A 14,938-nucleotide genomic window follows, 5' to 3' on the forward strand; every position below is an offset into this window, starting at 1 on the left:
CACTTGTGTAACGGTCAGGCCTTGAAAATTCTGTATGATTGCTTTAAGTGGCTGATTAGAGGAATGACTTGCTTATTATCTTTTTGTTATCCAACTAGTAGATAACTCTAACAGATTCTCAAAGGCTGATCCTTGAAATCATCAGCAATGGTTCTAAAAGCTTTTTCAAGTGGGACAGTGAAAAAGAAAATAGGCCTATCTACCCAGAAAATAAGCAGATTCTCCCAAGTGGAAAGTGACATGACGCGTAAGTATATGTAGATACCTACTGTACATAGACATGCAAATTTTAGGGATGTACACGCTAGGATCAGGTGCAAACTAAAGTCATTGATTAGTTGTTTCAGATTTATGTTTTTAAGTTTTATAAATGATAAAAATTGGACAAAACTATTAGAAAAAGTCACATGGAATGAAACTGCCTCAATAACGTAAACATATGTGGTGAACAAAGAAAAACCGAAGGTTGCAAATCCATATAATAAATAAGAATGTCATACCCTTGCTGACTATCTGTAAGAGATAACTGAATCAGAAATCAGATTGACCTACTTTTTCATATCTGCTGATTATTTTTTCTTATTTTTAAGTGTTAATTTGTCTGTGGTTCGTGAACTTAGAAGACACCAAACTAATTTTCTTTCAGAAACACTACAGGAATAATATTCAGCATTTCAAAAAAAAAAAAAAAATCCAAATAATAACACGTAAGAGCCAAGCGCACTGGAGACAGTGAACTGAAATGGCCTGTTAAGAGTCACTGTAGGAAAATCCAATCGCTGTCATTCAGTTTTAGTTTCACATCTCAAATGATGCACGTGCCTCTGCATTACCTGCTCTCTCGCGCACAGACTTAGTGTTGTAGATGGAGTAAATATTATGTTTGTCCAGATGAGTTTCCAAGAACGCCACGGGAAAGGCACCAGCGAAGGCAGCCAGACATTCTCCTAGCGCAGAACGCTGTCTGTAAGTGGGAAATGCTTATGGTTTTTATGTCTTCCAGGTAAATAACTAAAGAAGTTATAGGAAAATTGGCAAGGTTAACCCTGAAGAGAGTTGATAAAAGTGCTACGAATAAAATCCCCTTCCAAATGCAACTTCTATATTGCAAAACATCATATGCTTTCAATAGCAAGATCCTTGCCATTTAGAAAAAGCTAAAAGGAACTTAAAAAGTACAGACCAAAATAACAAAACAAAACCCTGTAAATCCCCCACAAGTTAGGACATTTCTTTTTTTTTCTTTTCTTTTTTTTTAAAAATAATGACCTACTGAGGAAGCATTCTTGCTATGTGAATACAGATTAATAAAAATTTAAAAATGAAGTACTAATCCTAATATAATTTCATGAAAATTACCATATGTAAGTAATACTAGGACAGCCATGAATATTAAGATACACTAATGCTAAAAGCTATTGATAACTCTTAAAATTGAGTTGTCATTTTCCAGGGAAGGAAGGTGTTTAAGGAATCAGACTGTGAGTAATTTATCCAGAGCAGGTTATGACCCCAGGCTCCCCTACCACCGATAGAAATTATCACTCTCCCTTAGTTATCAACTCAATCCAAGGCTTTACTGGCACATTAAGTGTTTATTACCAGTAAACATAGCATAATATGAGAGTTATTTCAGCCTATTATGAACTCCTTAAACGATTTTATATAAATATTTCATCTGAAAAGTCAATAAAGTGGATCTAATTATAATTACATAATTCTCTTAGGCAATCTTAAATTTCTTGTTAAAAAATAGAATGCCTAAATTGAAAATGTCTGATATCTAATGTTTTAACTTAAAAATGACTAGGTAACTTAGATAGTAGAAAATGTCCCTTCATAGAATGACATTGAATAAAATGAGTTCAAATCAAATACTTATTAACATGTCATTATTAAAAACAATTTAGGACATCATGGAATTACGAAGGTCACAGGTTTTGATTCAGACAGACTTGAGTCCCAATCTTATTCCTCTTACACCATTGTAGGAAAATTACTCTAAGTTTTGCTTTCTTTGCCTAAAAATGGGGATGCAGAATTGCAAAATTTCAGGTACACAGTATGGGTTCAATAAATATTTTAAAATAATGAGAAATAATTTATTTAAGAATTTAATAGCTTAAAATGTTTCATGTATGATCTCTGGGTCATTTCTTCCCTTACATCGCACTCCACGAATCCTTTCATTAATAATTCATGTGAATTATTTAATATACATTACTTTTTTTTATTCCATTAGTAGTTATAAGACCAACTCTGATCATTTGTGTTGGTATTCTGGAAATAGCAATTTTTCTTGTAGAAGACTGTACTAAAATATCTACATTTTTATTAGTACAGTGTCAATTTTTCATTTTTTTCAAAGTATCCTTTACTCATCTTCAAAATTTTATTTTTATATTCTCCCAAATCACTTTATAACTGCAAGATATACAGATAAATACATCGGGGGTGTTTCTGTGTGTGTGTGTGTGTGTGTATTTACATACACACCCATGTACATATATATACACATTTTTATATATATACATTTATTTCTGATATATAATGGGAAACTATACTAGCAGATTCCTTCATAAGACATAAACACTCAAGTTTAAACTGCATAATAAATATGGTCTTTACCATGACTGCTTTACTTTTTTTCATAACTCAGCTATCTTTTATTATATCAATTCAAATTTGGCTTAAAGATGATCTAATTACCCCCAATAAATTCAATACACAAACCTGGTTCTTTAGTTTATAACTAAGGGAAATTTTATAAAGTGAAATAAATATAATGCTTTAAATATAAATATATATTTACATATATTTAAATATAAATGCTTGAAATAAATAGTTATAATGCTTGAAACAGCTATGAATACGATGTGAAATTTTAAACTCTTACCTTTCCACATAAATACTCTTGCTCGTTCCCAAAGCATATAAGCTAGTCAGAATTCTGTAACATGATACCTGTACCTCTTCCACTAAGGAAAAAGAAAATCTCACGTGAGAAAAAAAAAAAAACTTGTTATTCATACACTGTCCCAAGGAAGTTTAGGCTAAAAACAAAATCCAATATTGAAGGCACATCAATATTTTAACATTTGAAAGAAGCAATATAAGAAAAAACAAATATGTAAAATGAAATATAAAAACTCATTCTCAAACAAAATTCTTTTTCTGAGGAGCTGAAGGTGTCCTAAAGAATCATGTGATTATTCAGAATATTATCAGGAACATTTTTTTGTAATTTTTCTCTAGGTATAAAAGATTTTTTTCAAGAACGAAATTAAGCACAAGAATATCTGGGAGGAGAGGTAGATTTTGACTCCTATTTTAAAGGTATATGAAGCCTGTTTATCTTTTTAAGCCTCAAAGGAACAAGCATGAGAATGCTGGAGGAGAGTATGATAGTTATTTCTGAAATGATCTGACATTTCAGGGTTATCAGCAAGTCACTCTGGTAGTTAAAAGCAAGAAAATAAAATGAAGCCTTATAATGATCTATGATCCAATAAGACAAGCTTCAAAGGCAAGGAAATGTAAGAACCTTGGATTTCTTATTCCAACTTGGGTACCATTTGCTGGAGGAAGCACCACAACGTGAATGGAGAAACCATCCTTGTCCTCCAGACCGGTTTCCATGTCCACACTGTGCTCCTACTGGTTCAAGTAAACGCTTTGCCACTAATGGCTGCGTCATCCACCAAGCGACACAGCGGTTTTTACGCAGAGCTGCACTCACCTGGGGGACCTACAACACTGAGAGTCTCAGTGGCTGGGTCTGCAGTCGAGACCCACTTGCCTGCTTGACAGGGGCTCATATCTTCTCTCCTGTTCACATCAGCAGGAGAGCAGAACATCAGGGCAGGTCATGTGCTTTTTTTTTTTTTTTTTCCACATAACATTGGGCTTTCTGTGGAAATTTTTAATAACTACAGCATTCCAGCCCACAACAGCTGGTTATATCCCCTATGAAAATAGACTGAAACCTATAAACAGAAGCCATTTAAGCCACCCTAGCCAACCAATTATTTAGACCCAGACTTTGTCTCAGCATCGTCATGTTTGTTGGTAGTCCAGCTTGTAGAAACAATATGCATCGACTCAAAAATAATCTGAAAACGTTTCGTGTTGCATGTCCCATGGTCAAACGGCATTAGGAAATGGCCATGGAGAGAGACAACACAGAAACAGTAAAACTTGGAATGTGTACTTTGACTGTAGAAAGGATTGCCCCCACGATTCAGTAATCCATCTCTGTAAGAATGGTTTCTACAGCTCAAACATCAACCTACAATGTTCTGCAGAAAAAGCATTTTAATGTGTAAGCAGTACCCGAGTGACCTCGACGTGGCTTTCACAATTTCTGACTGTACTATTCAAATAATGAAATTCTAAGTCATAGATTGACATACGTATCAGATCTTCTCCAAACTGATGCTGGCCAATGTGCTCAAACAATGATGACAGCATCGGCAGCAGTGCCACCGTGGTGTAGTTGATGATCTGAGTGACACCTCTGGGTTGGGTCCGGGTGTGGGTGAACTGGCCCTGCTTCAGGTTCTCCATGGTCTTGTCCAGGTCCTCAGCGGCGTGGTCCAGAAATGCCCTGAGCGCACTTTTCACACTCTCCAGGCCAGTCTTCATGACCGTCCTACGAAGTACACACGGGAGAACTTGCACCACACGAGAGGAGCAAGTGAACTCCACATAAAACAGACTCTACTTTGTGTACATTTGTCCATCCAACATTCACTCAGTCAACTCCATTTTTTAAATCTACTCTCAAACACGTCTGTTTCAACGTACTTGAAGTTACAGCTCATAGTACTCTATAAACTCATAACCATTCCTAAATTCCTTCCGAGTCAACTTAAATCAGACCTCGAAGGGCAGGGCTAAAGCTTTGTTTTCAACCAGCGGTCTCAAATTCTGGGAAGGTTTATTTTATAACTAACAACACACAGCTTCTGAGCCAGTTTCGTTCATCTCAAATCCAACAGAACTAGACTGTTCCCTGAGGCAATGGCTGTGAAAGAAACATAATGCCAACTAAACCAAACTATATAGATATTTTGTGCTTTAAGGTAGCAATCAGTCTTTCCTAAATTAGCCTCTGAAGACCAAACACTGTACAAAAGTGACACTCTAATGCCACTATTTCTAGTAAGAAATCAAGGTGTATAATGGCATCTCCTTTCTTCATTTATTATACAAAACACCTCAAATAAAATTTTAAAGACAAAAATGGATAATCCGAGAATATCATGGACTATTCTCTGTAGGAAATGCTCAGAAACTTTAAGTTAGATTTATCCTTGATAATAAATGAATTTAATATACAGCTCAAAGGCTGAATCTGTCGTGCTAAATAGATCGCTTTTGTATTTAGTTCACATGCTAGATTTCCGGTCATGTTGTTTAGGGCAAAGAAGAAGGGGCACAGACTTGGGAGCTGATCCACTTCCGCACTTACTATGCAATCTTAAGCTTCAGTTTGCTCATCTGTAAACTGAGAATAAGCCCCCATTTTTCCTACAAAGCTAAACGTTATTACAAATGTGGAGAACAAGCACCATGCCTACACGTTAGTGCGAGCCCTAGAGGTGCAGTTCACCATGTTTACCTCCCAGTACATTCCCAATTCAGCCCGCAAGCACATACCGAGCTGCTATAGTAATTATATAAAATTTAAGTAATAATTTATATATGATCATAAAAATAATAAAATGCCATTGTTTTTTATAATTTACACAAGATTTTCTTTTCACCTGAAGTCTTTATTACCACCCAAATAATAAATCAAGACACTAGGTCTGTCTCAATGTTCTTACATATCATCACTACCCTCACTGATGTAGATAAAAATGCATCCATTTACCTCGCATCCAAAGTCTGACCCAAAATATGGAGACAGTTGACAATTGACGTTGCATCATTTCCTGAAGAGGAAACAAAATGCTGTATAAATTGCCCGGAGAATTTTTCAGTGCTCTTCTTTTCTATTAATATCTGTGTTTTGAAAATTAGTCCATGGCACAACTCAGTCATAATAATTCAAAAAGATTTTTGATAATCAAGTTTCAAATCATGCAGTTTTTCTGCTTACAAGTGGTTATGCGAATGTAAATAGAGAAGCGATAAAGCAGTTCTCGTCAAGTAGCTGACATACTCAGGAAGCGTTCAAAGCATTGCACCAGGATGAAGGGCTTTGACTGGATTCTTCAGGACATCCCCTGCCTCATGCCAACTCATCTTATTTTGAAATCATTTCATCTGACAACTTTTCAAGTCAGCTCATAGCCTTTATGAAGAGAGGTGGGCTAAAAGTCTAATACATTTAATTCCAATTTAATTACCCAATGTTTCTGCTCTCATATTACATTCAACTGCATTAAGATAAATTAATATGTCTGAATGTCGTTGGTCTTTGGTGAAAAAGAAGCACCGAGCTATCATGTAAAAAAGCATCAGAAGCTGAAGAAGTTAAATCTTACTCTCATGAGATATTTGAAATGGCGGGGTACTGCTCTTGAAAGTAAGATGAAATTCATTTTGAGTGGTATATTTTGTCATAAAGTACAGAAATATGAATTATATAATTACTACATATATTTTCCTTTGAGATAGGAAACAGAAAAGCAAATAAATAAAATGATGACTCCAAAGTTACAAAGCGATTTGCTCATAATACAGTTTGACATTATAGCTTCATTCTGAAATCTATTATACAATGTGTATATATATATATATTCACTATATAACATAGTCGTTCCCTGGGTCCTGACGTTAACAACTCCTAGTTAAATGTAAATTTGTATAACATTTGAGTATGTTATATTCTTTATACAAAAAAAAAATCCTAAAATAAATTAAATATACATAGAAATCAATAATTGCTTCAGAATGAGAGCAAGCCAGTTTAGTGATATGATACCAATATGAAAAAAAAAAAAAGCATTCATTGCTGAGACTCTGAGTTCTTAAGAGAAGTTCCATTTATCGTGTGCTTCATATCTCAGAATTTCTGGTAATAATGAAGACAAAATCAGCAGAAAGGCAGAATTTGTTATGTCCCTGTCTATTGGCTGGTGGGAATCTTAGGGCTTGTACTGTAACCCCTGGAAGTGTTATTCATTTAGTTGTTCATTCACTCAATAAATACATGTCAAATACCAAGGAATCTCAAACTTCCAACAATAAGCAAATAGAGTTCTCATGGTACCTGCATTTCAATGGGGGATACAGATAATGAACTATTAATCAAAAATGCAATATATTGCGTAGTACCAGGCCACAATAAAAACATGTAGCAGGATATCGGGATCAGAACAACTGCATAGAGTAACAGGGTGAGTGACCAGGAGGCCATCCCCAAGGAGGTGGCATCTGAGCAGAGATTTGAATGAAGGGAAGGAACAAACCATGCACATATGTGGGAGAAGGGCCCAGGCAGAGCGAAGAGCACATGCAAAGGCTCGGAGGCAGGAAATGAACCTGGCGTCCCAGGTAAGGAAGTCAAGGTGGCCAATGTGGGCAGATTCAGGGGAAAGGAGGAGGACCGGGGCAGACAGGAGGGGACAGGCCAGGTCCTAGAGCCTTGAAACAAGAGCAAGAACTTTGGATTTTTTGAAGTGCAATCGAAAGACAGTGCTAGGTTATGAACAGGATGGTGTTTGATTCATATCTTAAAAGGATTAAGTCACAATGTACAAAACTCTGGAAGGGCAAGAGTGGAAGTTAGTTAGGAAGCTACTGCAGTAGCCGAAAATCAGAAGACTGACGATGGTAAATTTGGATCAGGATATAAGCAGTGAAGACAATAATAAGCTATTTTCACTTTTTGCTTTTGAACTAAATGAAAGGAGAGAGGGTCAGGATACAAAGATAACTAACTCCAAGACTGTCTGGGTGGGCAGCTGTACGAGCAACGGGTGAATGGTGATGCAATTTAAAGATGCGGAGAGAGACCTGAAAGCAGTAGACTGTGGGAGGAGGGGGTCGGGGTCCTGTCCTCCACCTCCCGTAAGTTCAGTGTGTGGGCTTGTTAACCTCCATAAGCTGTGGAAGGGGCGACTGATACAGGAGTCTGGACGGCAGACAGCGATCTCTATTTGAGCTATATGAACGTGGACATCATAAGTGTATAGGTAATTCTGTAAATCATGGGCCTACGTGAAATTAGCCAACATGAGTATATAGAGAGAGGGTGCCTAAAAAATGTATACACATTTTAAGAAGGAAAAAGCTGTTATTAAAATTACCCTGATGGTAACCACTTTGAGCACCTCTTGTAACTGCAGAAGTCAAACGTGACTTGTATTCATTCATCTTTTGTTGTCGGTATATACTGAGTATTACAATTTTAATGCAGTTTTTCCTTTCTTAATATGTGTATACATTTTTTGGCACCCTGTGTGTGTGTATTTGTGTATATATATGCGTGTGTGTGTGTGTGTGTGTGTGTGTGTGTGTGTGTATGAAGAAAAAGGTCCAGGGTCTCCAATACTTGGAGCATAAAAGTTAAAGAGCATGCAGCCCAGAAAATGAGAAGAAGGCCCAGGAGAAAGGAGGGACACAAGCTAAAGCGGATGAAACTATTATTCAGCACCAGAGACTGGTCCTCACTCCCTAAACCTCACAGTCCTTTTCCTTTTCCCTTCTGATCTACTGTCTCTTCATGTGAATGATCAGTATTTGCACTTTGTACTGAACCTACCCAGGCCCTTTCCCACAGAATGGCCAGGGGTATTTTAAACCACCATTCCTTTATGCTTATGGTGGCAAGATTTCTGTTTGCTTTGTTTCCTGACATAACCCAGCACCTAGAACACTGTTTGGCATACAGCAGGCACTCAATGACACCTTTGTGCAATGACTGTGGGATGTGAGTAAGAGAGTAGGAAATAGCACCAGGGGCCCAATGAAAATGTGTGTGCTGAGCATGAGATTTCTGCGATGGTTAAAGTCACAAATTGCAAGCTCCAGGAAGCCACCCATTTCAGTACTCTCCATATTAGAGGAAGGACCACTTTAATGGAAATATCTCAATGTAAAACACGGTAACAAAGGCCCCTAAGGAACGAAGAACAAATCTAAATTCAATCTTTAGCACTTTATCGTGTAGACCAAGCAGAAGTACCCATTTTAGAAGCCTAAACAATTTTTTAGTCTAGAAGAGATAAAGCATGTAGTGACTAAGGCTTTTAAATGCAATAAAATTGCTTTTTTTTGAGGCTATCAGGTCACCATAATCGGAAGTGTTACCATGCTCTTAGTAGAACAGGAAGGGCTGGTGAAAGTATGGTAAGATGGTACAATGTAAAGGGATGATTTTATGTTCGTGTATGTAACTATGTAATCGCTTAACTGTTCTGAGCAGTATAAAAAAAACAAAGTTTGGTGTTTTTAAACTCACATTTTTAAGGTCCACGCTACTTCCCTTTCTTCAGCATAGCTTGCCTCACCTCTAAACACTGAGGGACACATTTATGGATCAGTCACATATGTGTCATTGAGACTGTGTGTTTGCCTCAGTGTGAGTGTGTGTGTGTAATCATGAAAGGCACATCGTTAAAATCACATTCATACCCGAATCTAATAACCACAGACAGCAGCAAGCACTGGGTTTTAAAACACATTGTACCACCCTCATAAAATAATACCTCTCTCTAAATAAAAATAACAAAGTTAACACTGTCAGAGTCAAAACATCTTTTTGTATTTTAATCCCAAATTGTTTTGTGGTATTTAACACAAGGTTTGTATAACTCAGGAGTTTTCAACATTATCCAAAATTTGACATTATATACTGCTTCTGTTTTTAATCCGATTTATTGAGGATTATCAGAATGTTGACCCTCTCTCCTCTGGGAAAGCAGTTAACGGCCATTTTTATCTTTATTCTTTTTCTCCACTTTTCTTACTTGGCTCTTGACACAATATTTCATTCTGCTCTCTTCTTTGAAGAAGTGATTAATCTTGGCAGAATACTTATTAATGTTGGAAAATAAAACTACGCAAAATATATAAAATTCTCTCAAAATTAAGGGACAGAGAGAAATTGAACAGTGCCAATTATTTTATTACTTCTAGAGTCTGTGATACTGAAAAAACTAAAATTCCTGATTCCTTTACTTGGTGAGACATTTCAGTTAAATTGAAAACATATTTCATTTAATTACACATTCTTTTCATTTGTTCAGGAGTCAGGAAAGTCTCTCCTAGTAATAAATTCAAATGAAAGAAATACCTATATCACTCTAATACTATCTTCTGATACCGTTTTCATTATAGTGTCTGATTCTGATATTTCTGACCTCAGCTGCCTCTCCATAAGAAATGGGTTATTTTTTTATATCGATTAAAAAAACAAGTTAAATCCAGGGGACTCTCGTCTACAGATTTTTTTAAAGCAAGACCTTAATGGTCTTCTAGTGATGAGTGACAACGGTTAGCAGAAGGAGCAGACTGCCTGATGGGACCATGACGTTCTCAGCATAAAGACACATGCAGTTCTCAGACACGCATCATCCTGAGATTCTTAGCACTTCAAATGATTTTCCTCTCATCATATGTGTCCTATTAAACAAATGCAAGCACAACCTGAACATCTTTAGGGATAATACAAGCGTATCCTAATATTCTAATATCTCGAGATAGACGGTAGCAGTCTTCATGTAAATACATGAACGGATTTTGGGGGGGAGCTGACAGAAGGATCAACGTAAACTTGATCCACTAATTATTTAAACAAGGAGAGATACCAACTGATAGAATTCATTGTATTACTTTATTTACTGTTAAAATTCTTTCAAACATAACGTTAAGATTTATGTGCCGATTTCAATCCTGCATACTCACCTAAGAGGGAAAAAAATGAGTATTTTAAGAAGAACTAGAGTTTTGTTTAAACACATAATACTTGTCTCATTCATTATTCCTGCAGCTAATACTAGAGTTGTATTAATGATGAGATATGCTGAGCTCTGGGGTCATCTGAGGTCAAACCAAAAGAAATGTTGGAATATTATGCTCATTATGTTAGAACACGCTCACTTTTCTCCAGGCATTTCTAGAAGTCTCTCTGCTATCAAATTTGGAAATTCTCCAGTAACTCTGAGGACTCTCTGGACAATTTACTGTCTCACTAAAATGTTAAAAATTCACCAGAAAATGGAAAAGTAGAAAAGCCCACCCAATAACTATTTTGTGCCAGCTTTCTCAAATAGTTCCTCACACTGAAAAGATCATTGTTGATTGAGCTTAAGGGCCTTGTGTGAAGAGTCACTAATTATGTGTCCCTTCTGTGTCAATGTAAGTGCCTTAAGTGCTTTCAGGGACTGCTTAAAAAATTGTAAAAGCATGATTCTCACAAATTGTGAGATAACTTGATACTGCATTTTTCTTAATAATCTCCAGATAAAAAATGTAAAGTTTGGGTTATTCGTGAATGTCAGAAAATTTCAAATTGAGAGCACTTATCTCATTGTTGGAAACATCTGCTCACTTATCTATCTTCCCTATTAAACTGTAGGCGTCGTGAAGGCAGGACGTGGTTCTTTCCTTCACTCACCAGGTATTTATAAAATGCCTACTGCGTCAGACTTCCTGCTAGGCACTCAGGATACAGCAATGAACCCTCTAAGAGCTGAGTGTTTTTTGTTCCAGAAAGAGATGTTATTCTAGTAATATCATCAGTGAGATGAAGGGCGGGTCCAAGAACTCGGAGAATGTTCTAGCAGCAGGAGGGAGGTGGGAAAGGGTTTCCTGAGAGAGGACTATTTGGGTTGAACTCTGAAGGATGGATCTGAGGGACTGGACAGGTGAATGCTATGTACAGGCGTCTATTCCAGTCAGCAGTGACAGCACATGAGAGACCCTGGGCAGAAAGGGACATGACACAGTCCAGGAGCAGAGCGAGGCCATGGAGGCTAAAGCACAGTGAGCACAAACGTGCTGGGAAATTCGATGGTCCCACAGGGGTGGTCCACAGGGGCTCTGCTATCTCACGGCCTTGAAATTCGCAATCAGAAGTTTCACGTAGCAAACGTGGGGAGAAATGGTGGGATTAAAGGCACTACCTCCTTAGTTAACAATGGGTCCTTGAATATGGCGAATGGCATCCTTATCGCTTGTCAGCCGGTCTGGGTCCTGACCATGTCCTAACTGATTTTCCAAAATACAAGACTGCATGAATTTACAGTCACTAGCAGCATTTCAAATGGCAAGCCTATATGGAAACAAAATACTATATTCTTTATTACTTGTCCCCATAAAGTATTATAACCAATACATCAGAAGTACTGTTCAGTGGGTATATGTCTTGGCCCCCTTTTTAAAACCTTACCTTTTTTCTAATATAAAATGAAATGGTTTCAATGCCTGAAAAATAACATGAGCCATAAAAATACTAGTAATCTCTTTAATTTTCACATAGTATGCATCCTTCTATAGGAAATATTTAGATAAAAGATATTCACAAATGTATTAAGTCCACGTTTGGGGATTCCTCACTGTATAGATCAGAAAAATCTTTTACCTACAGATGAGTTTTGGGGATATAACTACAATTTGGCATCCAACTTGGAATAAACACCCTCTTACTCATCAAACCAGCGCCCCACAGGACAAGTGTTTTGTCCCTTGGTTGACTGTCCCATTCTCCTTTGTCTCACTCACATCTTCCTAATACGTTTCAGGTTAATGTGCATCTTTCTACAACGTGCCTTTGCTCACAGACACAGAGCCCAAGGAATCCTTTGTGAACGTCAACTGCCAATTCAGTCTAGGAAGACCTGAGAGGCGATGTCGTAAGATTGTAGTTTATGGAGCCCTTTAACATCCGTCATCCAACATTAGATTTGAAACATGCAACAGCTCTCTAAGATTTGTAGTTATTTTAACTAAGTTTAAAAAGGAATAGTACAAAAACAAACAAACAAACAAAAATATCAAGGTTCAGAGAATAAGTACCTCGTCCAAGTCATTCAGCTGTTTTAGTTACAAATATAGGACTAATTAGGGCTTTCCAATTCAAATCCCCCTGCTCCCTCCAGGACATCACGTTAGTGTCAGGAGCCAGGTTATAATGGTATCGTCACAGTTTACGTGTCTTAGACCTAAAGACTCTAATAATTGGACAAGTCTGCATTAGAGTATGCTTGCTAAATAAAAGCCTCTTGAAGTGTGTGTTATTTTACTGGAAAATGCTAAAGCAAATTTGAAACAATAACAACAGATGCTAGAATAATATAAAGAATTCACAAAAATATGATGTTGAGGAAAAGATACAAAGTAGCTCTCCAATAAGTTCCTGCTAAAAAGTTAAAAAAAAATTATTTAAATGCTAAGGGATTTAAAATGCAATGTCTAAATGGAATATCAGAATTCCACAGAGATAGAATGAATGTCAAAAGTCCAATTCTTGTCTACCTGATAGGTAGGACCAGTTATATTATGTGTTTATCTTCAATTACTGAACGCTTAATTAATATATTCAAAAGGGAAAAAAAAGGAGGTTAAATAACAGGCAAAATTAACTCATGGTAGTGGAAGTCTACATATAGTTGCTGTTTAGAGGGTTATAAATCGGGAAATGGCACGAGGGCTTCAGGGATGTCACGACCTGAGCAAATGGATACATACATACGTAAAAGTTCTGTAGCGTCTAGTATCAGACTGTGTACCTTGCTGCATGTATGGAATACCTCAAATGATTTTTTTAAAAAGGAAAGTACAGAGATGTAACATAGGAAACCAAGAATTTACAATATGTAATAAGTTAGAAAGAGCACAACAGAAAGTATGCTTATTCATAAGAATGCAAACAGTGCAGCTGAGAAATGAGGTCCCCATCAGAGATACACTGAATGAGTCAGAACTGTCTGAAGACAACTGGAGGATGCTTGAATCCACTGTTATTACAAGAAGGTTAAAGAGTACATGAAAATTCTGTCTGAATATTTTCATAGAAATTTTTCTGTGTCAAAGAGGAGTAAAAAGCCAGTCAACTGAAATTATTCAGAAGATAATTTCCCCATTAATTTTGGATAACTGAAACATTAATGCAAAAAATCAGGCAATTTATATGAAATATAACTTTTAATGACTAAATTTAAGAGCACCAAATACTGGAGATAATAATAAGATTAGAAACCAATATGGCATCAAATAATTAAAACCAGAAACTATAATTTCTCAAAAAAAATATGGAGTGTGTTAAAGAACTTATAAGTTAGTTGTGTGTGTGTGTGTGTGTCTCTGAAACACACACACACACACACACACACACATCTATTCCTCAGTTTGTTCACTGTGGCTTTTAAACAACTGACTTAATCTTTAATTTTTCCTGTAAATGGAATTGACCTTATAACATCTCTATCAGTACACTAAATGTTTTATTACTGAAATTCTCCTAATACTGCCTCAAAACCTATAGAGCATAGGGCTGAATTTTGCTTTGTCAGTTCATAACAGCAGATATAGGAAAGGTAAAACAGTAAAACACAACTCTGCCCGGGGCTGCAGAGTCCTCAAGACCCACAGCCAGGGCCGTCTGTGGGAAGTGAGCGAACGCCCCCAGGGCTGGTGAAAGCAAGTGCTCAAAACGTGGACCTCAGCTACACGAACTCTCAGAAACCAACACAAACTGACTACGGGGTGAGCGGTGCTAGAAAAGTCACTTTGCTAAGTGAAGCCCTCAGCCTCACTGTCTCCACTATGAAGCTCCAATGTCTTCAATGCAGTCGACATGCAAATCTGTATTCAAGGGCATTACAAACACAAGTGCAGTTAAAAGGTCTAAATATATAACAGCTCATTATTTAACCTATCAGAGATAATCAAACACAAATGCAAGAGCTCAGTTTTGCTTTACCCCTCTAAAATAAAATATGACAGAAGCTGCCATTTCTATTCATTTGCTCTTTAATAATGT

General features: G+C 36.8%; 1 protein-coding gene across 5 annotated transcripts in view; it reads right to left on the reverse strand.

Moving 5' to 3' along the window:
- Nucleotides 1-14,938, reverse strand: part of RYR2 (ryanodine receptor 2) — a 572,172-nt gene that overhangs the window by 102,381 nt on the left and 454,853 nt on the right. For all 5 annotated transcript variants that reach the window (XM_033099500.1, XM_033099502.1, XM_033099501.1 and 2 more), the window contains 4 exons: nucleotides 5,879-5,939; nucleotides 4,413-4,651; nucleotides 2,897-2,978; nucleotides 834-964 (listed from right to left, as the gene is read on the reverse strand). In XM_033099500.1, the coding sequence (XP_032955391.1) occupies nucleotides 834-964; nucleotides 2,897-2,978; nucleotides 4,413-4,651; nucleotides 5,879-5,939 (513 nt within the window). The remainder of the gene's footprint in view (nucleotides 1-833; nucleotides 965-2,896; nucleotides 2,979-4,412; nucleotides 4,652-5,878; nucleotides 5,940-14,938) is intronic.

The sequence above is a fragment of the Rhinolophus ferrumequinum genome, chromosome 27, assembly GCF_004115265.2.
Source record: "Rhinolophus ferrumequinum isolate MPI-CBG mRhiFer1 chromosome 27, mRhiFer1_v1.p, whole genome shotgun sequence".
Lineage (NCBI taxonomy): Eukaryota > Metazoa > Chordata > Mammalia > Chiroptera > Rhinolophidae > Rhinolophus > Rhinolophus ferrumequinum.